A 27,121-nucleotide genomic window follows, 5' to 3' on the forward strand; every position below is an offset into this window, starting at 1 on the left:
CACCGTGGCTTCCTTAAAGTCATTGTCTGAGGTTTACTGAGCTATTTGTTGCTAGTTAAGCCTCTGTGTTACTGCTTTGTTTGTTGAGCTTAGTTGGCATCTATGCTACGTTCCTATGTAATCTGATAGGCACCTTATGGTATTGAGGGATTTGGAGATGTTGGGCAGCCAAATGTGCAGCCTTGCGCTCCAGGAGCTCCAGGATCTGTAGAAGTGGGACAGTTCCTGACTTGACCTCCTCCCAAAGGCACCTCAGAGTGGCCCAAACATTGGTGTTCCCTGTGAGTTTCAGCATCTTGGCTTTCATCTCTTCCAAGATTATTCTGTGAAGCTTGGCCATTGTTTACCTGACAGCAGCTGTGGAATCAAGCTAAGTGCCTTCCCAAAAGAGATTTTTTTTTTTTTTTTTTTTTGGATTTTGTGCCACACCTGGTGACACTCAGGGTTACTCCTGACTATGTGCTCAGAAATCGCTCCTGGCTTGGGGGACCATATGAGATGCCAGAAGATCGAACCACAGTTGGTCCTGGGTCAGCCGCATACAAGGCAAACGCCTACTGCTGCGCTGTGACTCCAGTCCCTAAAATTTACATTCTAAGATGTATTGGCATGATTTGCTCCTTTGCAAATTTTTAGGGAGACAACAACAATAATAATAGTTTACCATGTGCTGGACAGTGGCCTGCTTCTTTACATTTAGTCATAAGAACCTAGTGAAGATGATACTATTATGAAACTCAATTTAAGGTGAGAAACATAAACAGTTAGTTAAAGAGAATTTACCCATGACACCAGAGCGATAGCACAGCAGTAGGGCATTTGTCTTGCACATGATTCAGGACAGACCTGGGTTTGATCCCTGGAATCCCATATGGTCTCCCAAGCCTGCTAGGAGCGATTTCTGAGTGCAGAGCCAGTAGTAACCCCTGAGCGCCTCGGGGTATTACCCAAACATCAAAAAAAAATTTACCCTAAAGTAATATGCATGGTACCCTTTCAGTAACAGTAGTATCGTATTATAAACCAGAGAGAAGAGAGAGGAGAAAGAGGTCTGCCATAAAGGCAAACTGGAAGGAAGGGGGCAAGAGGGAAACTGAGGACATTGCTGGAGGGAAATGTGCACTGGTGAAGGGATGGGTATTGGAATATTATATTACTGAAACGCAATCATGAACAACTTTATAACTATCTCACCATGATTCAATTAACAAAACTTTTGGGGGGGGGGTTTGGGCCAGGGGTTACTCCTGGTTATGCGCTCAGAAATCGCTCCTGGCTTGGGGGACCATAAGGGACACCAAAGGATCGAACCAAGGTCCGTCCTAGGTTAGCGTGTGCAAGGAATATGCCCCACTGCTTGTGCCACCACTCCAGCCCCTCAATTAAAAATATTTTAATCCACAACTACTGCAAAAAAAACAAACAAACAACATACCCTCCCTTACACAGAAAACTCACTGAGTCTGGTTCCAGTTTGTAGTCTGATGTTATAACTTCCTGAGGACTATTTTCCAATTTCTCTGGCTTGTGTGACAGGCTTGACTTGCTAAGTTCTGGCATCTCTCCACTTATTTTTGTTTGATTTTGGTTTGGGGCCACAGTCAGCAATGCTCAGGGATTACTCCTGGCTCTGCGCTGAGAAATTAATTCTGGCAGTGCTCAGGGAACCATATGAGATAAACCTAGGTCTGCCTCCTGCAAGGCATGAGCCCTATTGCTCCAGTCTTATCACTTACTTGTGGCATTACTTGATCATAATCAACTCTAAAGAATCGTGTTACTCTGGGTTGGAACGATAGCACAGTGGTAGGGCATTTGCCTTGCATGCGACTGACCCAGGACAGACCTGGGTTCAATCCCTTGGCATCCCATATAATCTCCTGAGCCAGGAGCGATTTCTGAGCACATAGCCAGCAGTAACCCCTGAGTGCCGCCGTGTGTGACCACCCCCCCCAAAAGAATCTTGTTACTCAACCAGAAGTCTCCTACCGAGATTGAGACAATAAAAAATATTTTTAACAAATAAGTAATTAGTCAACTTTAGTTGATTAATTCTAAACTCGACAAAATAGAGAGAGGTAGATCTTCTTTTAGAACTTTGTGAACACAGTTAAGATCAAAGAGTTGCCCTTAACCTTAATGTAATAGGAGTTCTTAAGAACTTAAGTTTACTCTGAAAAACCCGTGTAGTTGTGGAAGAAATTGTGCCTTTATCTCTGAAGAGACTTGGGCTTTGATGAGCTCCATGAAATCTTTAGTATTTTTCCAGAGCTCTCTTGAAGAATAGGTTAATATTAACAACCCACTTTATGCAGGCAATACTAAGCACATAAAAGGATGCTGTGTCTTAAGATTTCATAGCAGTTCCAGAAGCAGACGTGTCCTCCTTGGAGTGCTTGCTTAGTTGGCTGTGTCTTGCCTCTTCCATTTAAAAAAGACCAAACTGCCAGGATTTTGAATTAGATGCTAAATGCTTTGCAAGCAAGAGTAAAGCATTAAGTACAGAAAAGTGTTTCCATTTTCACCTGGGACCTCGTTAGCTAAAGCATTTCATTTAAATCATGGTGTTCCTTTAAAAAGAACTCATCCCTTTCAAGGTTAAGTTAAGCCACAGTTATTGCGTCAGCAAAAGCTAATAGTTCTATGCAGGGAGGATGACTTGTTACTTTTCAGGTGTCTTTCCATTTCTCCTCCGATGTTTTCTTGAGTTTCTTAATGAGAGCATCATTTCCACCCCTACTGGGAAGACAAGTAATATTTTTCCATGTAGGCACCCTTTTTTTAGTTACCCCTTTGAGCTGGATTAGACCTGCTGTCGTCCAAAGAATAGAAACTTTCCTTCTAAGGCACTTCAGCTCTCCCTCCAACAACCGGAAAGAGTGATTTCAAAATTAAGTTATTGAGCTTTCTATTATTAACTTATAATATAGGTTATATATAATACATAGGTCCTATAATATAATATAATTTAATTTAATATAAAATTTAATATAATGTAGGTCCTATATACTTATGTAAGTCATATAAGAACTCTAAACCAGTTTGTCTTTAACTGTCACCCTAATAATAATAATAATCACAGTTCCCATCTTTAAATGTAGTTTTCATTTGATTGTTTTTATTCTGCTAACTTCCAAGCAATACCTTCCCATAATGTTCTTACTCTTCTTTTCCCTTCTGTTTTCCTGGTTTCTTCTTTGGTCCCACACCAAGGTGAGTCCTGTTGGACAGGACATTCTTAGAATGCACAAAACCACTACAGTAGGTTGTTTGGGTTTGAGGTCTAATGCAGGAGGACTAATTTTAGCTTAGTGATTTTATGTGCTTTGTATCTTAGAAATTACCTGTAGAGTATAAATATATATGCATATACATATGTGTATGTATACATATACATATGTATGTATGTGTATATATATATATATATTGCAGCCATTGAAACCAAATTAGATACCTATAGTAGGAAGAGATCTGAAGAGGGGGGGAAAAGTCAATGCAAAGGCTGGAAGGGGAAGTCAGCCCCAGGAAATACGGGCTCGATATTCAAAGTTTGTCCTTGGCTTTTCTAACATTGAGTTTTACTCAACTGGAAAGTGTTAAGGTGAAAAATACTCCAGAGGCAAATTTACCAAAGCTGAACGCAGGAAATATTTCCCAGGAAAAACATGTTTTAAAATTAGCAGCTTCCTTGTCGTCATTATTTCTTCTCTGCTTTAAATATCCTGCCTTAATTATATCCCAATTAAGAATTGTCTCTGAGATGCGTGATGCTCTTCATCACAAGTGAATATTAGTCGGTTGACTGTGTCGGTTGCTTGTTATCATTGTTCTCTTTGATTTTAATATTCTTGTGCTTAGCTTCCCCATAGCTGTGCTGTGGGGGTGCCTTTTGGCATCTTGGGGTCTTGTATAGAATTTGGTCATAGACCACAGCTTCCTATTGTTCAGGGGCTTCCTTCCTCTTAAACCTATGTTAGAGACCTGCCCCTGGACACAGATGAAAAGTCCCATTCCTGTTAATTTTATTCACCACATCTTTTTTTCGACCTAGAAAGTTAAAGGATCAGCTAGTGGAAAGCCACAAGTCTTTACTTTGAATAAGACAGACCTGTTTCTGGGGGCGGAGCGGTGGCACAAACTGTAGGGCATGCCTTGCATGCATCTAACCTAGGACAGACTGCAGTTCGATCCCCCGGCATCCCTTATGGTCCCCCAAACCAGGAGTGATTTCTGAGTGCATAGCCAGCAGTAACCCCTTGAACATCACTGGATGTGCCCCCCCCCCCAAAAAAAAAACGACCTGATTCAACTCTCAGATCTTAGGGCCAGAGAGATAGCACAGTGGTAGGGCATTTGCCTTGCATGCAGCTGATCCAGGAGGGACGATGATTTGATCCCAGCATCTCATATGGTCCCCCATGGCTGCCAGGAGCAATTTCTGAGTGCAGAGCCAGGAGTGACCCCTGAACACCGACAGTTGTGACCCAAAACCAAAAACAAATCAAATTCCAGATATGTCACTTGCTTGCCATTTAGCCGTAAGCAAGTGACTTGATTTCTCTAAGAATCAGTTTTCATATCTGAAAAAATGATAATGGTGACCAACACTTCACAGGATATATTTTAGGAATAAATTGAAGAAAAATTACAAAGGCATTCAAAAAAAGGAATGTTCGAAGTTCTTCCCCTTTGCCAACCTATTCTGGAAATTTTAAGTGCTTCTTACTCAGAGTTTAGTCTCTGAAATCTCTGGCATGACATTTGTCTCATACATGTTTTATATTGGGGCCACAGTGATAGCACAATGGATAGGGTATTTGCCTTTCACTTGGCTGGCCCAGGTTCAATCCCCGGCATCCAATATGGTCTCCCGAGCCTGCCAGAAGCAATTTCTGAGTGCAGAGCCAGAAGTTCTGAAAGCAGAACCCTCATTATCATTGAGTGTAGCCCCAAAACCCTGTGTATGTCTTATGTTTACTACCTCCCAAGTTGTTTTATGTTTACTACTAGGTGTTGTCTTATATTTACTTATATTTAATCCAGAGTTTTCTCAGAATTATTTGGGGCCCTGCATTCACCTTTGTAAGATGAAAAGGAAAACTTCTGTTTTGTGTGATGTTTTTTGCTTTAAACCAAGAGTTCAACAACCAAATCATTACCATTGCATTGAGACCCTGACCTCGATCTTTGTCTTTTGAGTCGTCGTCGTGTGTGTCCTCCCTCCCCCAACCAAACATTTGGTTCTTGTAATAACTCAGTAGATGAAATTTGAACTTCGCTGTAAAATCTTGCATCTGGCTAGGGCCACTCCCGCTCACTAATATTGGGGTATTCTGCTGGAGAACTGATGCTGCCACCTTTTTGTTCTTTATGTCGTTGGAACCTTAAGCTCTGGGATACATGAGAGAGATGTTTCTAATGTGTTCTATCTGTGTCTCTTGTCATTGAGGTCATTGTCATGTGAAAGCCCTGGACCACAGCCATGACACACAGAAATATTTTGACAACTCACAGTCACTGGATGCTGCTGAAGAAGAACCGTCTGGGGCAGGAACAGACGAGGTGCCTGTACTCTCTGCTGAGAATGCAGGGAGGGACTCAGATGCCCTTAGACTTGAAAGTAAGTTGATTTGACCTGAGCTGTGCTTCTGGGGTAAAATCAACTCTCCAATTTCAAGCTTAGGTTTTCTCTACTTTCATGAGTTTGTTTCCTTCTTTTAGTCATCACACATCATATTGAAGAGCCATGAAGTGAACTTCAAATGGATGAGGCAGAAGACAAGCCAGAATTTGAAAAAGCTCTTCACACTTCCCTCTTTCTTCGCTACTGCCATGTGTTCTGTTCCTAGGACCAGTTTGATTCCTTTGTGTCCTTCATCTTTGCACTGTCATTCTTTAGCCTATTGAGGAAATCATGGGTAAAGGAAGAGAAATGGTGTTTATATTAACCCAATAAAAGTCAAGGATTTGGAAATCATAGATATGCCTTCCAGGGCCTTTTCTTTTTTGTTTTTTGTTTTTTGTTTTTTGTTTTTTGTTTTTTTGGGCCACACCCGGCGGTGCTCAGGGGTGACTCCTGGCTGTCTGCTCAGAAATAGCTCCTGGCAGGCACGGGGGACCATATGGGACACCGGGATTCAAACCAGCCACCTTTGGTCCTGGGTCGGCTGTTTGCAAGGCAAACACCGCTGTGCTATCTCTCCGGGCCCTTTTTTTTTTTTTTTTGGTTTTTGGGTCACACCCGGCGGTGCTCAGGAGTTAATCCTGGCTGTCTTCTCAGAAATAGCTCCTGGCAGGCACAGGGGACCATATGGGACACCGGGATTCGAACCAACCACCTTTGGTCCTGGATCGGCTGCTTGCAAGGCAAACACCGCTGTGCTATCTCTCCAGGCCCCCAGGGCCTTTTCTTAAACAATTTTTATTTTATGCCACATTTTCAGTTACATCATACTGAATAGTGCTTATGGAGATAATCAATTCTTAATTGTCAAAATGAATATCTTTTTTTTTAACCACTTTATACTGCCTTTGAAATACACAATTTTCTCTCCTTGAAATTCTCCATTCTCCTTTGCTTGGCTTTTGAGATATTACTTGCTCTTTTCTGTTCACAGAATATCTTTCTCAATTCCCTTCACTTATCCTTAGCAAATTATTTGTTTTCACCAATCTTATTCTCACCAGTCTTGCCTTGGTCTTTTCTTAATATACCATTGACTATATTAGTGACTTAGATCTATTTTCATTTAGGAGATTCTCTGTAATTCGTGTGTATGTGTTTTCACACTCTGGATATTCCACAAATCTTTCCAATTTGAAAATTCAGAGAGAGAGAAAGAGAAGTGTGTGAATTTTCACTCTCTGGATATTCCACAAATCCTTCCAATTTGCAACTCGTGTGTGTGTATTTGTGTGTGTGTATTTTCACCCTCTGAATATTCCACCAATTCCACAATTTGTCATATTCCCAATTCCTCTCTGTTTCTTGAACTACTTCTAAGTCTCACATTTCTACTCACTCATTGACAACACAATTCATCAGATTACTGCTCCATCTACTCACCCTAAACCTCCTGAATCTGTTCCTCCTACCAGGGCCTGATTTCAGACTTTCTTCATCTCTGTCTAAGCTCTTGCAGTAGTAGAACTTTATCACAAGTCCTAATCTTTCACTCCAACTCATGCATGAAACATTCCATACAAAAACATTAAAAAAGCAGAAGACAACTACTTTTATGAATTTCTTGTGTTTCCAAAGTACTGTTTAAAAAAATCACATTTGGGGGCCGGTGAGGTGGCACTAGAAATAAGGTGTCTGCCTTGCAAGCGCTAGCCAAGGAAGGACCTCGGTTCAATCCCCCAGCGTCCCATATGGTCCCCCCAAGCCAGGGGCAATTTCTGAGCACTTAGCTAGGAGTAACCCCTGAACATCAAACGGGTGTGGCCCCCCCAAAAAACAAAATAAATAAATAAAAATTAAAAATAAATAAATAAATAAAAAATCACATTTGGGCTGGAGAGATAGCACAGCGGGTAGGGTACTTGCCTTGCATGTGGCCATCCCAGGTTTAATCCCCTGCATCTCATATGGTCCTCCAAGCCTGCCAGGAGCAATCTCCGAGTGCAGAGCCAGGAGTAAGTAAACCCTGAGCACTGCTGGCTGTGCCCAAAAACCACAAATAATAGTAATCATCATAAAATAATAATATATGGTGGAGTCAGGCTCCTGCATTTAAAATTGTTGGTGGCTAACTTTCTTCTAAAAAGCTGTCAATGTATGGGGCCGGCAAGGTGGCGCTAGAGGTAAGGTATCTGCCTTGCAAGCACTAGCCAAGGAAGGACCGCGGTTCGATCCCCTGGCGTCCCATATGGTCCCCCCAAGCCAGGGGCGGTTTCTGAGCGCTTAGCCAGGAGTAAACCTGAGCATCAAGTGGGTGTTTAGCCAGGAGTAACCCTGAGCATCAAATGGGTGTGGCCCGAAAAACCAAAAAAAAAAAAAAAAAAAAGCTGTCAGTGTAGAGCAAGAGGCTTTTTTTTTTTTTTTTTTGCTTTTTGGGCCACATCTGGTAACACTCAGGGGTTATTCCTGGCTTTGCGTTCAGAAATCGCTCCTGGCTTGGGGGACCATATGAGATGCCGGAGGGTCAAACTGCAGTCTGTCCTAGGTTAGCGCATGCAAGGCAGATAGATGCCCTATCGTTTGTGCCACTGCTCCAGCCCCTACAAGAGGCATTTTGACCGTGATTCTATCACCAGCTATACTGCCCACCAGGACCCCACAGTGCAGGGTATTCAGGTCTTTCATGATCCCTCTCTAATTCCTTCATGCTTTGAACCTCTGTCATTGGCCCCCTGTGTAACTGTTGCTTTATATGGACAAATCCTGAGCATCTCTAATCTCCAACTCAAAGGTTACCTCAATTGTGATGTATCGGCTGCCATGCCAAACATATGAGTTGCTTCCAAGCAGTAAGTTGTTTCTACTGTCCGTGCAGACAGACTTAATACAGGATTCATACTTAGATGTTATCTCTCCTGTCAGACTGAACTGTTCATACATCACATCATATCCTGTGTCATGTTGAATTCCTATGTATGAAAAGTATGTGTTAAAGTGAGGGGATGTGCCATTTGCCTTCCTTTGTGGGTAGAATTCACACAGGATCTTGTCTTTTAATTCTAAATGATATTGCATATATTTTTTAAGAAGTTATCCAAGAAAAAAAAAGAAGTTGTCCAAGAGAAGTAGGCTAGAATTCCTGAGAAGTTGTGGCCTTCAATTTCTATGGTTTATAAAATGAGTTTCATCAATTCTCTCGTTGGCCTTTAAAGCAGCAAATTCCCATTTAACAGCCAAACGAGAGTGACGTTTAGGGGGCCTGCTCCCCATGGCACCTCTCAACCTCATGTCCTTTTCTACTATCAGTACTTTCTACTAACACCCAACAGACCATTCTGAAGCTGCAGGATAAACAAGACCTACACCAGTGAGATAGTAATGTTCAGGAGCATTTGATTCCTTAAAAGCTGCTCTTATGCTCCTATAAAAAGACTTAGAATATTCAGAACACTTCTATCAAGTCACTGGAATAAAGCCCCGTGCCTCCTTTCTAAGTAGGGATCTACAGGAAACCAAGCAGCCCCCTAGTGCTTCAGGGCTTTTGGATCTTGTTCTCCATAGAGTCCCATCCCTCTTTGCACCAGAGCTCTGCTCCCTTGCCCAGGTTGCAGCTTTCTGTTCTCCTGGCTTCTGTGTTCTCTTTACTAACTTTTAACTAGATTGCTCCTGGGTGCTAACTTTACTTTATGTTTAAATTCTAGGACAGCTTCCTTCCCCTGGATATTGACAAGTCAGAATTGTGATATTGCCATGATATAAATTAGTGTGTTCATACCAGCAAACCAGCAAGCTTCTATGAGAGTCAGAAAAACTCCATTTTTAACTACTGAATAGTATTTTTTGTTTTGTTTTGCTTTTGGGTTACACCCGGCGGTGCTCAGGGGTTACTCCTGGCTGTCTGCTCAGAAATAGCTCCTGGCAGGCACGGGGGACCACATGGGACACCGGGATTCGAACCAACCACCTTTGGTCCTGGATCAGCTGCTTGCAAGGCAAACGCCACTGTGCTATCTCTCCAGGCCCCTGAATAGTATTTTAATAAAAGGCAAAAATAGATGTTACTTCCTTTTTTTTTCCTCAGTGCTGGGGATCAAACTTGGCCTCATTCATGCAATGTGTGTGCTCTACCACTAATCTGCCTCCTTGGCAAGACATACAGAATTTATTTCAAGGAATTCAACAACAAAAAGAACATTTATTTTGGTTTTGGGGCCACACCCAGCAGTGCCCAGTGGTTACTCCTGGCTCTGTGTACAGGAATCAGTTCTGGGAGGCTCAGGGGACCATATTTGGGGATCAAACCCAGGTCAGCCACATACAAGGCAAACACCCTCCAACTGTGCTATTGTCCCAGCCCCCAAAAAGTTTGTTTTTTTTTTTTTTTTTTTTGGTTTTTGGTTTTTGGGTCACACCTGGCAGCGTTCAGGAGTTACTCCTGGCTCTGCACTCAGAAATCGCTCCTGGCAGGCTCGGGAGACCACATGGGATGCCAGGATTCAAACCACCATCCTTATGCAAGGCAAACGCCCTATCTCCATGCTATCTCTCTGGCCCCCCAAAAAGAATTTTTGACTGTTTGAGCCACACTAGTAGTATTCAGATATTCAGGTATTCAGGTCTTACTCCTGCCTCTGCACTTAGAAATTACTCCTGACCAGCTCGGAGGACCATATGAGATGCCAGGGATTGAACCAGGGTCTGCCAAGTGCAAAAGCTGTGATGGCTGTGCTATCACTCTGTCCCCTAAAAAGAATTTTTGAGAGAGAGCACTGAATCCTAACCACTAGACCACCAGGGAGCGTAGGAATTTTTGAAGTACGTTTTAGCCTACCCTCCAGGAGTAAACCCTGAGTATCACTCCATGTGGTCCAAAAACAAAAGTACATGTTAACCACATCAAATAGACACTATGAACAAAGATAAGCTATTTTTCTTCTCTTAGTACCAGTCATCAAGCCCAAAGCCTTACACATGCAGTAAGATTTTCTGCTACTTTCTTTTTTGGTTTTTGAGTCACACCCGGCTGTGCTCAGGGGTTACTCCTGGCTATCTGCTCAAAAATAGTTCCTGGCAGGCACGAGGGACCCTATGGGATGCCAGCATTCTAACCAACCACCTTAGGTCTTGGGTCGGCTGCGTACAAGGCAAACGCCGCTGTGCTATCTCTCCGGCCCCAAGATTTTCTACTACTAAGCTACATTCTCACTATTATTTGTGCCCAAGTTAGGAATGAATTGACAGAGAAGTCAGGTACCTTGCTAAAGAGCTTCAGTCGGTGACATAAGTATGACTCAATTTAGAACAGCTGATTCTTTATACATTGAAGTCCTTTGCTTGTAGATCTAGAGAGATTTAGGTTCTTATTGATAAGAAGGTGCTTTTGTCTTTGGATGGGGACATGATTTTGGCTATACAGGGCTTAATCCTGACTGCTCTAAGAAGCACTAAAGGCAAGTGCCTTACCCCCTGTGCTATGTTTCCAGTCCAGTCCATTGTTCGGGGGAAACATGATGAGGGGGTCAGACCCATCAGTGCTCAGGGTTTACTTCTGACTGCACTCAGGAATCACTCCTAGTGGTGTTCAGGTGACTATATGGAATGTCAGGGGTCAAAACCATGTGCAAAGCAAACACCGTACCCACTGTGCTCTCTCTCCAGCCCCAGTAAAGTCATTTCTTGACCATATATCTTCTGTATAACCACCCTCCTTAAGTAATTTATTTACTAACACCTCCCACCAACATCACTTGTTCTAGTTTAACTGGAAGTCAGTTGTGCCTCTACTTTTGCCTGCCTGATGATTCCCAGACTGGTCAGTGTACTTGAGTGGTGAGAATATATTACCCTGTCCTACAGGGTTCCCCACTTCTGTCTGAATCCTGCTCAAGGATTCTTCCCCTAGAAGCGTTTTGTAAAACTGGAGCTGTAGCACCATCATGGAGCATTTACCCTGCATGTTTGCAGAGCCCTGAGTTGGATCCCTGGCACTGAAAAAATTGAAAAGTAGTACTTTGTGATTGTATTAAAAGGTTTGTTTTTTTTTTTTTTTCATCTAGGGGAAGAAAGAGCCTAAATGTTCTCATTGTTTATATGTGAGCATGTATGTAGTCTTGATTCCTCTGGATCAGATTCTCAAGTTCATGATCTCCTTACCCACACCTATGTGTCTTAGAGCATAGAGATGGCACCTAGTAGGCTGGAGATAAATGGAGGTGTGTGTCTTCTCTCCCACCTCATCATTCCTTTCTGAGCTCCCTGTGGCTCCCTTTATTCCCTGTTACTCCCGTTCTCTAACTCTCTGAGGAGGCCTAATGGGAGGCTGCAGCAAAAATACTGCAATGTCATTGATTTGGCTACTCATTTTTATCAGTGGAAGCCCCTTTTTCTAAACCTGTTATAAATATTATGTATTTCCATAGAGTAGGAGCCCAGGAAAGTGTCAGCCTTTGGAAATGACACGAACATGTGTTGTTCTATATAAAAGAAATGAGGCTTTCAAGCACACTGTCATATGCAGCTCTTTCCTATACATTGGAGGATTAGTTACCTATCATGTCCCTTTGGTAAAAGCCACTTTTTCTTAAGCTGGTATCTTCGGTCTTGGCTTAATCTATCCATACCATTTCTTATCTCAGAACCAGGAGCAAGAAATCCCCTGGTGACCATAGATGAAGGAAGAGAAAGCAGCTAAAAGAGCATGAAGAATGCTTAGAGACAAGGCCCTGGAAAGAAGTCGGGTGGCAGCAGTTCTAACTGAGCTGCTGTTTGGGCTCCTTAAAGCAACCCAGTCTGGCTGCTTTCCCAGGCCAGCTACTGAGAAGCTGAATTCCTAAATACATGATGCTTTTCTGTTGTTTACCATTCAGAATGGTTTGACTATACATTGCCAGCTAAATTGACAAATCCTAGAGCTCAAAAGTTTTCAATCAGGGCTGAAGAGACAGTACAGTGGGTAGGCATTTGCTTCAGATGCAGCCAACTGGGGTTTCATTCCTAGCACAATGTAGGATCCCCTGAGTGAAATGAAGCCTGAGTGAAGAGCCAGGAGTAAGCACCACTGGGTATACCACCCCACTCCCTCCAAAAAAAGTTCTAAATCACCAGCACAGATCCTTTTAAACAAGTGTCTTCATTCATGAGTTTCCATTTGTTGATTCTTTTTGCTGTGTGTCCCTGCCTTGTGTCAGGCACAGTATCGGCCTTCCAGAATATAGTGCTAAGTCAAGCTAGAAGTAGAAAGCAAGCACAAGTAATGTCACCCGACATTTCTACTCCTGACCTCATAATTTGGTTAATAACCACTTTCATCTAGATAGCCTAAAGGAAACACTTTTGCAACCCTATACTTTATGCTTGTTTTAGTGCTCCATTAATAATAATTGTTGTTATTATGAAGAAATAGAAGCTAGCAGATAGATGGGTTCAAAAAACTAAACAACCCACTTGAAAAGGAATAGTAGTGGATATATTCTGTTAAGGAGGCTATCCCTGGTGATGCTCAGGGGTTATTCCTGGTTCTGCACTTTGGAATCACTCCTGACAGTATTTGGGGAAGGGAGGGGATACCATATGGGATACCAGGATTGAACCTGGGTCAGCTGCATGTAGAGCAAATGCTTTATCCACTGTACAGTATCTCTGGCCCCAAATTTACCTTGACCAAAAGGAGTAAAACTGTATTTTAAAGATGGGCTCTTTGCAGCAGCTGTAGAGCTGGTCAGTGTAGACATGAGCTTTTCACCATTGGTCTTCTATCACCATGTTCTGAATTATAGACCAAGCCTGCATTACTAATAGAACATGATCAGGAAAGCCTTAAGTATAATCTTGTAGTCTGGCATTTTGTGAGCCTTGAGCCCCAAACTCTCGGGGTACCCACTAGCCCCATATGACGAAAGGAAGTTTATTTCATGTTGGTGTTTGTATTTACTCAACTTTCAACAAATATCTTAGATGCTTTTCAGGCAACATATAATACAAAATCAGTCATTAATTCAAAATTAATATTAAGTTTAGGGATTGGAAAACTTGCCTTCTATGCAGCTGGCCCAGGTTCAATCCTCAGTATCCCACATAGCTCCCCAAGCCCTCTCAGGGTTGATCCCAGTGCTAGGAGAAATCCTTACCTGAGCACTACAGGTGTGACCCCTATAAAAGAAGTTGGGGGGAGTTTTTTTAAGTACATTATCTTATTCAGAAACTTGGGTTAATTTCTCCCTAACCTTCTTATTATTTTAAGCATAGAGAAAAATTTAGAGGGTTTTATAAACTTCCCTGTAGTAACAGGCATGTTATTGATTGTTGGGATAGAATGTTTGGTTGTTGTTGCTCTGAGAAACTTTGTTTTTTTTCCCATAAGAACTGAGTGACAGACAGATATTCTGCTCCCTTTGTGTTGTGATGTTTGGTTACATTTGGTTGTGATGTTCAAACACACACACACACACACGCACACACACATGCACACACACACAGTTACAGCCTGCTGACTTTGTGCTGGGCATGTGATGCCAAGTTGTGGGGGAGCATCCAGTGACTTGAGACCTCCAATTTACAATTCAGGCACCCTCCCACCCAGTTCTCAGCAGTCATTAGCACCCTGATAACCATAACCAGTTTAGGAAAAACAATTACACTAGAATAATGTTATTTCCGATGTAAACCAGTAGCAAAACTTGGAGGTGTCAGGTGGAATCGGTAATAATGGTGTTCATTTCATTTATGTGGATTATTATCCACTTAATCTGTACCATCAAGACATCAACAGTGGTATTTTATGTACTATTTGAATAAAGCTTGAAGGGTCCTACATATGAAGTAACATGTAATGCACTTCACTGTGGCATCTGTGTTTTATATCTTGTCAAAATAGCTATCGCCAGCATGAATGGCATGATCCATGCCCCCACTGCCTGCTAGTGGCTGCCATAGTCTCGGCTGAGACTAAAACTAGGTGACCAGGATGATACTTGAATGCTTTATTATGAGTTTCGGAGATTGCCAAAGGGTATTTTCTCTAAAGGTGGTCTATAGAAGAGCTCCGAGCAGAACCAAAACTTTTCTCATGGACAGGTTGGAAGCACATTCTTGATTGAGTTGTACTCATTTTTAATGAAGTACTGACACTTGGATTTCAGGTACCGTGGTTGAAGAGAGCAATGGCTCAGAGGAGATGGAGAATTCAGATGAAACAAAAATGTCTGAAGAGATCCTGGCTTTGGTGGATGAATTTCAGCAGGCCTGGCCTCTGGAAGGCTTTGGGGGAGCACTGGAGATGAAGGGGAAACGTCTGGACTTGCAGGGCATCCGGGTACTGAAGAAAAACCCCCAGGATGGAGTGGCCAAAAGCTCTTGTTTCGGAGACTGCAGAAGTGAAGATGACGAGGCCACAGAATGGGTGAGAGTTTTGCCAGCTCAGTTCTTACAAAGGGTGGTCAAGCCTCAGCTTTCCCGCCATTCCTTGGCGCACCTCTATGTAGGAATTGCTCTGCAAGAGGCTGATCTTATTGCTTGGGTATCACTCCCTCCACTTTGAGGCTGAGGATGAGAATGGGGTGTGAACCCGCTTAACACTCATGGATGTATAGCTGCCTTCCTCAGAGTCCTTAATTTTTGGCTTCCTCTACACACTCTTCATGGTGGTGGTTTTATTTCACTAATCGTTTTTTGTTGTTGTTGTTGTTGTCTTGTTTAATTTAGACAGTAGGAACTAAATCTCCCCTAGAACTTGGGAACACTGGCAGGACTGTGTTTGTTTTATTTGATTTTCTCACAGTATTTAGGTGCTGTGCTTTGTAATACTCTTATTAATAAGGCTTCGTTGTTGGCTCTAGTTTTCAGAAACAAAAATACAAAGGAAAGAGAAATGGAGGAGGGAAGCAGTCAGAGGAGGCCTGGGAGTAACATAGGGACAAGGGCCAGTATGAGTGCCTCTGTGGTAGAGTAGGTGAGGAGTCTGTATAGCTAAAGCACTAGACACAACACTATTGAAAACATAAGACCCAAGTCGGGGACCAGGGAGGGAACCTTGGTTACTAGAATAGGAATGGGGATGATGGGGTAGTATTAGAGGTGGGACCATCATATGCCTGAAACCCTATTATAAATCACAATGTCTGAATGAAAAAAAAAGTTTTTCCTTTCATTTTTTTTTCTTTTCATTTTGCTTTCTTTTTTTTTTTTTTTTTTGATTGTTGTTGTTGGTGGTTTGGTTTGGTTTTTGAATCACACTTGAAGATGCTCAGGGCTAACTCCTGGCGATGCTGAGATCCATATGTGATATTTGAAATTGTACCCAGGTCAGAGTGTGCAAGGCAAGCACCCCTGTAATAGCTCTTTGATTCCAAAAGGACTGTTATTTGGTTTTAGATTATGTGTGAGTTTTTTTGTTTTTTGTTTATGTGTACACACAGTTCTGCTCAGGGTTTACTCTTAGCTATGCACTCAGCTATACACTTAGCAGGCTCAGATGACAGTGACTTATTCACTGCACTGTTTCTCCAGCCTTGAAAAAAATATTTGTTTTAATTAAGAAATTACTAATAATGGTTCAGGCATACACATACACAGTGTCGCAACACCATATCCAACATCAGTGTGTGCGTTCCTCCACCAATGTCTCAAAACTCCTTCCTACCTCACATTCCATTCATTTAGCAAACTTTTATCATTATGGTTTGGGCACATACATAAAGCCATGTTAGTGCTCTTGTTTGTTAGCTACCTCCCCCTCTCCACCACCAAAGTGTCCAGGACTCTTGACCAGTGTCCTTACGTCTCCACCACTCTGCATCTTCATTCCCCACACTCCCTGCCCTAGTTGGCCTTCTCGGTTCTATATTCCAGGGTCAAGGATTTGAGGACTGGTTAGTCTTGAAGCCATAAGCAGAGTTGGTCACGAGGTCTCACTTGCCACTTTCTCTTTCCCAGATCACATTCCAGGTCAGACGTGCCAAGAAACCCAAAGGAGACCCCAAGAAAACTCCTGGGGAAAAGGTAGAATCAAATCAAGCCGAAAATACACACCGCTACCAAGGGAACCTAGAGATCACTGGCCCGAAGGTAGCATCTCCTGGCCCACAAGGTAAACCCCAGCATGTAACGTGTGTCAAGAAATGATAACAGGAGAAACTCGCTGAGTAACAAACCCTTCTCTAGGATAAAACTGCTCTTTTGACATTGACTTGATTTTTTCTCTCTTTCTCTCTCTAGTGCTCTCTCCCCTTCTTCTTCTTCTCTCCCCCCCCCCCCCCACCATGAATTATTATTTGGTTCAGTCTTCTCATCTTGAACTTCGATATTCTAGTAGTCTCAGTAGGCAGATTTAATATGCACATGAGTGGGAGACAGACTTCCTCAGTTCAGATACCAATTCTACCATATTTTCCTCCCTGTTCTTCATTTTCCTTATCTCTAAAAAAGCCTGATAATCACATCCCCTCTCTGGGTCATTGTGAGGATTTTGTGTTAAAAATGCTCTAAATAGAGCCCGGAGAGATAGCACAGCAGTGTTTGCCTTGCAAGCAGCCTATCCAGGACCAAAGGTGGTTGGTTCGAAATCCCGGCGCCCCATATGGTCCCCCGTGCCTGCCAGGAGCAATTTCTGAGCCTGGAGCCAGGAATAACCCCTGAGCACTGCCGGGTGTGACCCAAAAACCACAAAAAAAAAAAAAAAAACTGCCCCTTGTCTACCTCTGTGCCTTCTTACATGCTGTTCCTATGCCTTGTATGCCTTTATGATGCTTTAGTGGTTTGAAAGTATGTTCCATATATATGGTATGTTGTCTGCACACCAGAATCTTAGTGCAAGGCAGATGGAGTTGTTCTTTCCTCCTCATAGACAGTTGTCCTATACCTGCTTTTGAGTCCTTACCTTCTTGTATAACCATGGTTTTTATTTTATTTTTGTTGTTTTTGTCTTGGGGTCACACCTGGCAATGCTCAGGAATTACTCCTGGCAGTGCTCAGGGACCATGTAAGGTGCTGAAGATCAAACCCAGGTCTACCCACTGTACTATCTCTCTGGCCCCACGTGATGATTTTTGTTATGTTTGCCTCCCACACTGGACTGTAAGCTCAAAGTCAGGAAGTCCTCTTTGATGTTTTACTAGTTTTTTTTCCCTAGCATCTACTATAAATGGTCAATAACCTTTTCTAATAAATTTCTAAAATCCTTATTATGAATCTTTTCTTTAAATAATTTTTATTTTGACCAAAGTGGATTACAAATCATTCACAGTAAAATTTTAGGTACATAGTGACATTAAATCAGGGCCATTCCCACCACCAATGTTGTCCTCCCTCTACCCTTGTTCCCAGCATGCATCCCATATCCCCCTCCTTTGCCTCCTGGGCTCCTAGTATAAGTGGTCCCCTCTGTATCTAGCTTGTTGTAGATTGGTATCGATTCTGTTGTCATTGGCCTTGGATTTGGTATCTAAGTCTGATCATTCTTTATTTCTACTCAATTTTCATACGACTATTTGGTCTTGGTACTCTCCATTATTTCTTCCTCAGTTTGTGAGGCCAAATAAGATGGTTCAAGTTATGTGGTTCTGTTTGAAGGAAAGAAAAAAGGGGGTTGCAAAATCAAATTGTGAATCTTAACACTAGTTCTTTACTATTTGTTAAAATCATAATAGTCTTGGTTCAGGGAAATTCTAAATGCTGGAGTCAGTGTTTTGCAGGCAGGAGCCCTGGGTTCAATCCTTGGTCCTATATGATCCTGAGCACTGCTAGGTGTGGCCCCAAAGGAAAATAAAAGAAGAGGGTGGAGCAAAAGTATAGGGCATAGGGTGCTTGCCTTGCATGCAGCTGACCCGGATTTGATTCCTGGCATTTCATATGGTCCTCTGAGCCTTGCCAGGAGTGATTTCTGAGCACAGAGCCAGGAATAACACCTGAGCATCACCGGGTGTGGCCAAAGAAAACAAAACAAAACAAAAAAAACAAAAGGAAGGAAAGTAGGTTTAGTTTGAACTTTTGTTTTAGTGAAACCTAAGTCTAAAGCCATGCCTATACCTTGGTTTCTACTCTTGGTAAACTTCTGCAGTGAAAGAGGGGCTAAGTCAACCGGGATTTCTCAGGGGCTAAATCAACCAGGATTTCTCATTCCTGTCAATTTTATTGTAATTCAATGGGAACTCTTCCCATTCAGGATTTAATTCATTGCTTTCCTTGGGATTTGATCTAAGTAAAAGGTGTCAGTGACCCCTCTCAGTAACCCTTCATCCCTTGAGATGTCATGATGATTTAAAGTCCACAGGAAGCCTATATCCACTGCCACTTGCTAGCCAGGGGATCCTGGGTAGGACACTTCATCTCTCTCAGCAACACACAATAAAACCAGGCTCCTGTGGCTCTGGGTTTAAATTAGCACAGGACCAGAACACAGAGAAAGTTCTCTATAACGCACTTTCATTATTCCCATTTGGCCCCTACACATCATCTGTAGCAGTGTTTGTCCACATAGTGACTTTTGCCTTCCCCTCCCAGGAACATTGACAGTACTTGGAGACTTACCTGGTTGCCACCTCCAGGGAAGTAGGGGTATGCTATTGGCATGCTATTCTCTCTTCCACACATGGTAGAGTCATGTGTAGTTCATCATTAGAAGAGCTAAGCTCAGAGGCCCTGCTCTAAAGCACTACCTACTTTTGGGGGCTGAAAATTCTGGGATCTTCTCAGAGTGAGGGTTAGCAGCCTTCCCCAACTCCTCTGTCCAGAAGCCCTGGCAGTCACAGTTACATCCCACAGTCACTGCCATGTCAGCTCTTTGGCCATCTTCATAGACTCACTATTCTTGGAAGACATGTAAGCCAAGCCACTAATATTCATGAGTATATCAGTCTCATGCTGAAAACTCTAGGGTACCCTTGAGGGGGTCAAGCCAAGTCTGCCCTACTAAAGCCCCAGCAAGTGTACCCACACTTCATAGTTAATTCCACACTGTGGCCCAACTTCATTGCTCCACCACTATTCTCTGTGGAGACACCTAACCAACCAAAGCTGCAGGAATGCTATTTTGGGGGCTGATAACTCTGGGGTCTTCTCAGAGTGGGGTTGGACAGCTCTAACACACACACACACACACACACACACACACACACACACACTATACTTCTGGAATTCCAACAGCCAGAGGCATGTCCACAAATGCAGCCCTGTCAGCTCATAAGCTCAGCTCTACCAGTCCTAGAGTTCCTGAACACATGGCTACATATGCGACCACATGACAACTCTGATTTCCTCATATGACACCCCATTAGGAACATACAGAATTAGAAGTGAAAGTACATAGAAGCCATCCAAGAGAGAGAGATATAGAGAAAGAGAAGTGTCTGTCATCAAGGCAGGGGGAGGATGGGAAGCAAACTGGAGACATTGGTTGGAGGAAATGTGCATAGTTATGAGTATTGGATATTGACTGAAATTTAATCATGAATAGCTTTGTACTGTACCTCACAGTGATTCACTAAAATTTTATAAAACGATAGCCAGAGAGATAGCACCGCTGTATGGCATTTGCCTTGTACGCAGCTGATCCAGGTTCGATCCCTAGCATCCCAGATGATCCCCCAAACCTGCCAGGAGCAATTTCCGGGGACAGAGCCAGGAGTAATCTCTGAGTGCCGCTGAATGAGGCCAAAAATAAATAAATAAATAAATAAATAAATAAATAAATAAATAAATAAATAGACAAGCAAAATAATGCTTCTTAAGCTCAACAAACAAAACCAATAATAGAATGCTCAGCTAGCAAAAAATAGCTTAGTAAACCTTCAGTCAGTGACTTAATGTATATAACAATAGATGATGAAAATATTACAAATTTCATAATTTTATGATACTGAAATATTTTTGATAATTCTATTTCCATTTAGTTGTAACACTCAATATATAGTAAATTATTTTGTGTCTGCCAAGGGTACAAGCAAGAACGTTGCCAAGAAAAGCAACTTTTACCTTTTGTGTCACAGTAATCAGTCTTAAATGCAATAAAGGACCCGTTTACTTTTTCTTACTCACCTTCAAGATGAACAAATATTGCTGTGAATGATGGCTTGTTTGACATTGTTGTTCAGTATTTGTTTGGAGGTTGGTTACTTGGTTTTTAGGCCACACCTGAAAGTATTGTTCATGGTTTCCTCTTGGCTCTATATGGCTCAGAATCACTCCTAGAAGCATTTGGGGGATCATATACAGAGCCAGGGACTGAATTCAGGTGTGCCATATGCAAAGCAAGCACTTTTCCCACTAAATAATCTCTCTGGCCCCACAGGAGAGTTTTCATTCTTTAAACTTTCTTGACTGTTGGGGGTTGGGGGCCCACACCCAGTTGTGCTCAGGGCTTACTCCTGGCTCTGCAGTCAGGGATCACTCCTGAGGGGTTCAGGGATCAAACCTGGGTCGGCCCTATGTAAAACAAATATCCAACCTACTGTATTATCACTCCAGCACCTTATTCTCTGAACTTTCTAAAGACAAAAAGAATGATATGCACCTCTGAATACGCCATTCCATAAGCCACGAGCGATTTTTGTTGATGGGTGTCATTGTTTCCTCCCAGGAAAGAAGCGTGACTACCAGAGTCTGGGATGGCCCAGCCCAGATGAGTGTGTCAAACTTCGATGGGTGGAGCTGACGGCCATCGTCAGCACCTGGCTTGCAGTTTCTTCAAAAAACATTGAGTGAGTATCTTAACTCTCTCCTTCCTGCCTAATCTTATAGACCAGTAAGACCACCAAGCCTCAGCTCGCCTCGTGGGCCCTTCTGCATTAGTGGTTTCTAAAAGAGCATCTGTCACTCTTAGAGTTGGTGGTTTGGAGAATGACTGTTGATGATCTGCCATAGATGGTCCTGAGATCCCTTTGTCCATGCCTTCACCCACACTTTAATTTTAGGGCCACCCTTGTGATACTCAGGAGTTACTTCTGGTTGTGTTCAAGGGATCATGGATGCTGAGAATCAAACTCAGGCCTCCTCTGCATGCAGTGCCTATGCTCTAACCCTTTGAGCCAGTTCCCCTGTCATCCACATTTTGAAAACTCAGAAACTCTCAAGAAAACATGTTTAGGGCCAAAACAGTAGTATTGAGAGTGGGGCACTTTCCTCACACACAGCTGACCTGGATTTAATCCCCAACATCCTATAACAATATAGGGCATATCTAACATTCTAGGCACAGAATGGATTTGGTAAACCTATAACCATCTCAGTAATCTTTTTAGTCAAGTCCCAATACTATTTTTAGGGCACAAGGCACACTTTACAGTGCTCAGGGGTTATTCCTGGCTTTGCATTCAGGAATTACACCTGGTGGGTTTGAGGGACCATATGGGATGCTGGAGAGCAAACCCAGATTGGCTGCATGCAAGACAAGTATCCTTTCTGCTGTGCTATTGCTCTGATCCCTCAAGTCCCAGTCTTATCCTTCTTGCTGCCAGGCTGGTTTTCAAATACATATGTTTGGGGTCAGAGAGATAACAGAGGAGTCAGAAATTCTGTACCCTGCATGTAGCCAATATGAGTTCAACCTCTGACACCACATGGTTTGCCCTAAGTATTGCTGGGTGTAGCCCTGGAGGCCCCCTGGAAAAGATAAGTATGGCTTCCCTGACTCTTAGGACCTGAGTGAGTACCAAATCCATTGAGCTTCTTATGGAGAACAAAATTGGGGTGTGGGGGTGGGGCAAGAACCACTGTACTGACCTGTATAGGAAGTGGGACGGGGATGGGGGACTATTCCTACTACTTTTAGCACACAGGAACTTCTGAGCTAGCATTCTCTCATTGTGAGATGAATGATGTCATCAACAGGTGAGGCCCCTACAGTCTGAGGTTCTGTGGATTCAGGCCATCCTAGTAGTATATGGAAGTTAAAAGCTTCTCATCACTAATGTGCTCTCCCTGCCTCGTCCAGCTGCCTGACGTGATCACCTCCATGTTGTTATTTTAGCATCACAGAACACATAGATTTTGCCACACCGATCCAGCAGCCCGCGGTGGAGCCTCTGTGTAATGGGAATCTCCCCACCAGCATGCACACCCTGGACCATTTGCACGGGGTTTCCAACCGTGCCAGCCTGCACTACACAGGAGAGAGTCAGTTAACAGAGGTGAGTGTGTGATATGTGTAGCCTGTGGTTAGGATGTGACTGACAGCAGAGAGCCTGTGGGAAGAAGAAGGGTCTTTTCTTTCCATTCTTTTTTGCTTCCTTGGTCTCCAGGTAGCTATTGACCAAATATAATTTCTCCCAGGCCCTAAGCTTGTGCTTTTAATGATGGCCAAAAAAGGTTTCTTTTCTTTTCCTCCTGCAGGTGTGCAGGAGTCTGCTTACTGTCAGAGAGTTGTGAGAAAAGTGCTTGGGGGTCACTGGTGGTACAAGGGTTAGAGCCCCAAGTGTACATAGCATGAGCTCATTCTGTCATGTCAGCTCTTTAGCCCTCCTGCCAGTTTTCTTAGGTACAAGGAAAAAGGGAAGATTCCATATCTATGGATCAAAGAATATACTTAGAAGAGTTGGGAAAACATGTCACAAATATCCAGTCATAGATTATAGGCATGAAGACGTTTTTCTAGAATATTTTAGGTGAAAATGCAGGTGACCGTCTATGGTGCTTTGTGATCAGATACATAGAAAATATCTGAAAGCTCTATATCAAGCTATTAACTCTGGCTGGATGACAGATGGTTTTGAACTTCTTACTTTCTGCTGTTATTGTGGTGAATGAGTTTTTCTCATGTCTATTCTTTTGTTAAGTGGGAGAGGACAGGGTAGATGGCAAAATGGCACTAGATGTGCCTTGCCCCACATGCTTGCCAGCAGACAAGCCCAAGAGACAAGCCTGAGCCAGGAGGCAGAGTGAGTGATGTCAGCTCAGCCACAGTAGTGGCGTGTTGACCTGACTCATTTCATTCCTCTAACCTACCATCTTCCTTGCCACACCAGGTCTTACAAAATCTTGGCAAAGACCAATATCCACAGCAATCCCTTGAGCAGATTGGTACCCGGATTGCCAAAGTTCTGGAAAAGGTGAGTCACTCTGGGAAAACTGCGGACTATGACGCCCCTCCTTGCCCCTCGGCCAGGGGATAGAGGATGCTATCATGCCATTTTGTGGCTCTACTGTTCTTTAGAACCTCGGAACTAATGGGAGTGAAGGAAGGAATTCTACATGGAATATCTCTCCCATTATTGCATTTAACTTTTGTTTTGCCTTTTTCCTTGAATCTCTCTAAAATTAAGCCCACTTATTCCCAGAATGGCTGCACATGGTCCTTGGAGCCATAGGGTCTTGGTCCACAGAGTAGGTCAGGTATTCTTACAGGTTGAAAATACAGTTGGTGGGCCCGGAGATATAGCACAGCGGTGTTTGCTTTGCAAGCAGCCGATCCAGGACCTAAGGTGGTTGGTTCGAATCCCGGTGTCCCATATGGTCCCCCGTGCCTGCCAGGAGCTATTTCTGAGCAGACAGCCAGGAGTAACCCCTGAGCACCGCCAGTATGGCCCAAAAACCAAAAAAAAGAAAATACAGTTGGTATTTTTCATAGGAGCTATATCAGGAATAGTGTTGCTTTTAATCATGAAACAGAACATTTCATGAATAGAACTTTCACCCTTTGTTTTTAAATAGCCTGGAGAAGGTAGAGTTGAACATCTCTGTATTTGTATGTAGAGATCCTATTTGGCCTGTCTATATTTCTGTAAAGAGCAAGAGTTGTTTTTGTTTTGTTTGGTTTGGTTTGGTTTGGTTTTTGGGCCACACCCAGCGGTGCTCAGGGGTTACTCCTGGCTGTCTGCTCAGAAATAGCTCCTGGCAGGCACAGGGGACCATATGGGACACCGGGATTCGAACCAACCATCTTTGGTCCTGGATTGGCTGCTTGCAAGGCAAACGCCGCTGTGCTATCTCTCCGGGCCCAAGAGCAAGAGTTTTTAAATGCAGTTACTCTCTGGTTGAGATTCTCCATGTGTCTGTACTACTAGGTGATAGGATCTGGTGATGGAGAGAATCAGTTTGATGTGCAGTATGAGCAGGACCATCTGGTGGGAACGGGATCATCCCATCTATTTAAGTCAGGAAGTAGACGGCATTCAGTGATTGCTGCCAGGACAGTGATCGCTGCCTGGGACCCATCTGGCCGTATGGTACTATACCCAGCCCCAGGGTTGACTGTTCTTGACTGTTTTGGTTCACAGATCTGTTTCTCAGTGGTTGGCTCTTTTCTCTACACTCTTTCCTTTTGCATGAAGAATGGCCTATGTGTATGGAAGGTGGCTTAGTATCTTAGCTTATAAGGCAAACAGTAAACTGAGCATCACTCCTCTGGCTCCCACAGGCACAAAAAGATGGTGCCAGCTCCTTACCAGGAAAGATGGTGCCAGGCCCATATCCACCATATGACTGGTGGGAAAGAGCAAACTCCCTGTCTGCAGCTGATCCATCAACTCCTCCTGCTGCTTGCCTTTCTCCAGCCCTGGGACTTTTTTTTTTTTTTCCTTCCAAAATGTGTAGATTTTTAGACCAGGGAGCTAGCAGATTGGAGACCTGATTTGCCTAGCACCACCTAGTCTCAAGTGCAGCTTGGCTCAGAAAGCAAAACCAACAACAACAAAAAAGAGTAGACTTTGATAATATAAGCTGCTTCATCAGACTGCAGGTCTCCCACCAATGCTTTGCATATGGGAAAATAGCCCAAATATTCCTTGACTGTGCTCTGGGCCTCTGTGAGCTCAGTCTAGACTTAACTCTTTTCAGAGTGAGATAAACTTTGGATGTGAGGGTGATTCCGCTGCAACATCTGATGCCCCCTTGATCACCAGGGTTGATTCAGCTGATCTGACTGGCAAGGCAGGTGTCCCCTTCCTCACAGCTCCATATACATCCCTCCCAAAGCCACACATTTCATCAAAGAAGATGGCCATCCCCAATAGAGACAGACCATTCTCCAGACAAGGGTCTAAAAGGTCTAGCTATGCTCCCCGGCTAGAAATTGCAAACAGGCTTCCAAAATGAGAGCAACAAAGGGCCTGTGCTCAGGGACTACTTCCAGGCTCACTCCCAACAGTGCTGGGGGACTCTATGGTGCTGGAGATCAGAGCAGGGCCAGCCATGTGGCACCACCACTGTCTCTCTGGCCCCAATAATCTTGATTCGATTTTCATCAAGCCCTAGATTTACTGATAGCATCCCTATATTTGGTTACACTCATTCTCTCTCTCTCTCTCTCTCTCTCTCTCTCTCTCTCTCTCTCTCTCTCTCTCTCTCTCTCTCTCTCTCATACACACACACACAACACACACACACATCTATGTTGCTATTGTGGTTGTTGTTTTAGCAGTGACAGGGCAGAGGAAGCAGAGGAAGGCGCAAACGCACACATTCAGTTGTGGCATTCTTCTTGGGTCACATACCCAGCTGTGCTGTTAACACAAATCGAAGTTGCCTTTGGAGTCCCATACTCAGCTGTGCTGCCAAGATCACAGTCAGCATCTGGTCTGGCTTAGGGGATCCAGTACATAGCCTGTGCCTATAAGTACAGCAGAAGGCGCATCACTGAGCCTTACCCTAATAAGCACTTTGTTTGTTTTGGGTTTGTTTCCTATTATTGGTTTTCTTTTACACTTTCAGATCTCAAACTTCTTATTGGAGGAGCAGATAACTAAGAAAGTTTTCTTTTAGCACACAAGTCCCCAGTGAAAGTTACTTTTTCTAAATTCTGTTTTTAGAATTTAGAATCTTAGATTTTAGAATTTAAAATTCTGTTTAGAAAACACACAGTTCGGGGCCAGAGAGATAGCATAGTGGTAGGGCATTTGCCTTGCAAGCAGCCAACTCTGGATCGACGGTGGTTCGAATCCCAGCATCCCATATGGTCCCCTGAGCCTGCCAGGAGCGATTTCTGAGTGTGGAGCCAGGAGTAACCCCTGAGCACTGCTGGGTGTGACCCAAAAACCAAAAAGAAAGAAAGGAAGAAAATATACAGTTCCTTATTTAGCTCTTTTCTCTCTTTCAGTGCCTGATTATAGGTGATTTTTCTGTGTTGTTTTAGTTTTTGGTTTGGGATCTGCAGTCCATGGTGGTCAGGGGCTACTTTGGGCCCGTTGCTCAGGGAATTTGAGTGCCAGGGATTAAATCTGGGCCTCCTGCATGCAAATCATGTGATCCTGCCCTTGGAATTCTCTCCCTGATGATATTTGAAAACCCATTTCTGCATCTTCCTTTAAGTCTTCTGTGCCAGATCCACAACTCCGTAGGTATTTTTCCTACATTCCAAGATACTATCTTACCATTGGCTTTACTGTTTCTTCAGCCTCTAATGGCAATTTCCTTTGGACTCTTCTAGTATCCATTAATAGTGTCAGTGTTCCTCTTTGACTGGAAGCTTATAATCTGTTTTCCAAACTAATGCCAGGTTTTCTCCATCTCTGCCATGGCCATACTCTGTTCTTAATATTATATATATATATATAGTTATTCTCCCTAAAAAAGCAC

At 43.2% G+C, this 27,121-nt stretch overlaps 1 protein-coding gene across 1 annotated transcript in view; it reads left to right on the forward strand.

Annotated features, from left to right (window-relative positions):
* The window catches only part of TTC17 (tetratricopeptide repeat domain 17), a 146,669-nt gene that overhangs the window by 85,592 nt on the left and 33,956 nt on the right, over positions 1–27,121 (forward strand). The window contains exons 18-23 of the mRNA XM_049780704.1: positions 5,450–5,620; positions 14,761–15,020; positions 16,553–16,706; positions 21,192–21,312; positions 22,581–22,740; positions 23,575–23,658. Coding sequence (XP_049636661.1) covers positions 5,450–5,620; positions 14,761–15,020; positions 16,553–16,706; positions 21,192–21,312; positions 22,581–22,740; positions 23,575–23,658 — 950 coding nt within the window. The remainder of the gene's footprint in view (positions 1–5,449; positions 5,621–14,760; positions 15,021–16,552; positions 16,707–21,191; positions 21,313–22,580; positions 22,741–23,574; positions 23,659–27,121) is intronic.

Source organism: Suncus etruscus, chromosome 9, assembly GCF_024139225.1.
Source record: "Suncus etruscus isolate mSunEtr1 chromosome 9, mSunEtr1.pri.cur, whole genome shotgun sequence".
NCBI lineage: Eukaryota > Metazoa > Chordata > Mammalia > Eulipotyphla > Soricidae > Suncus > Suncus etruscus.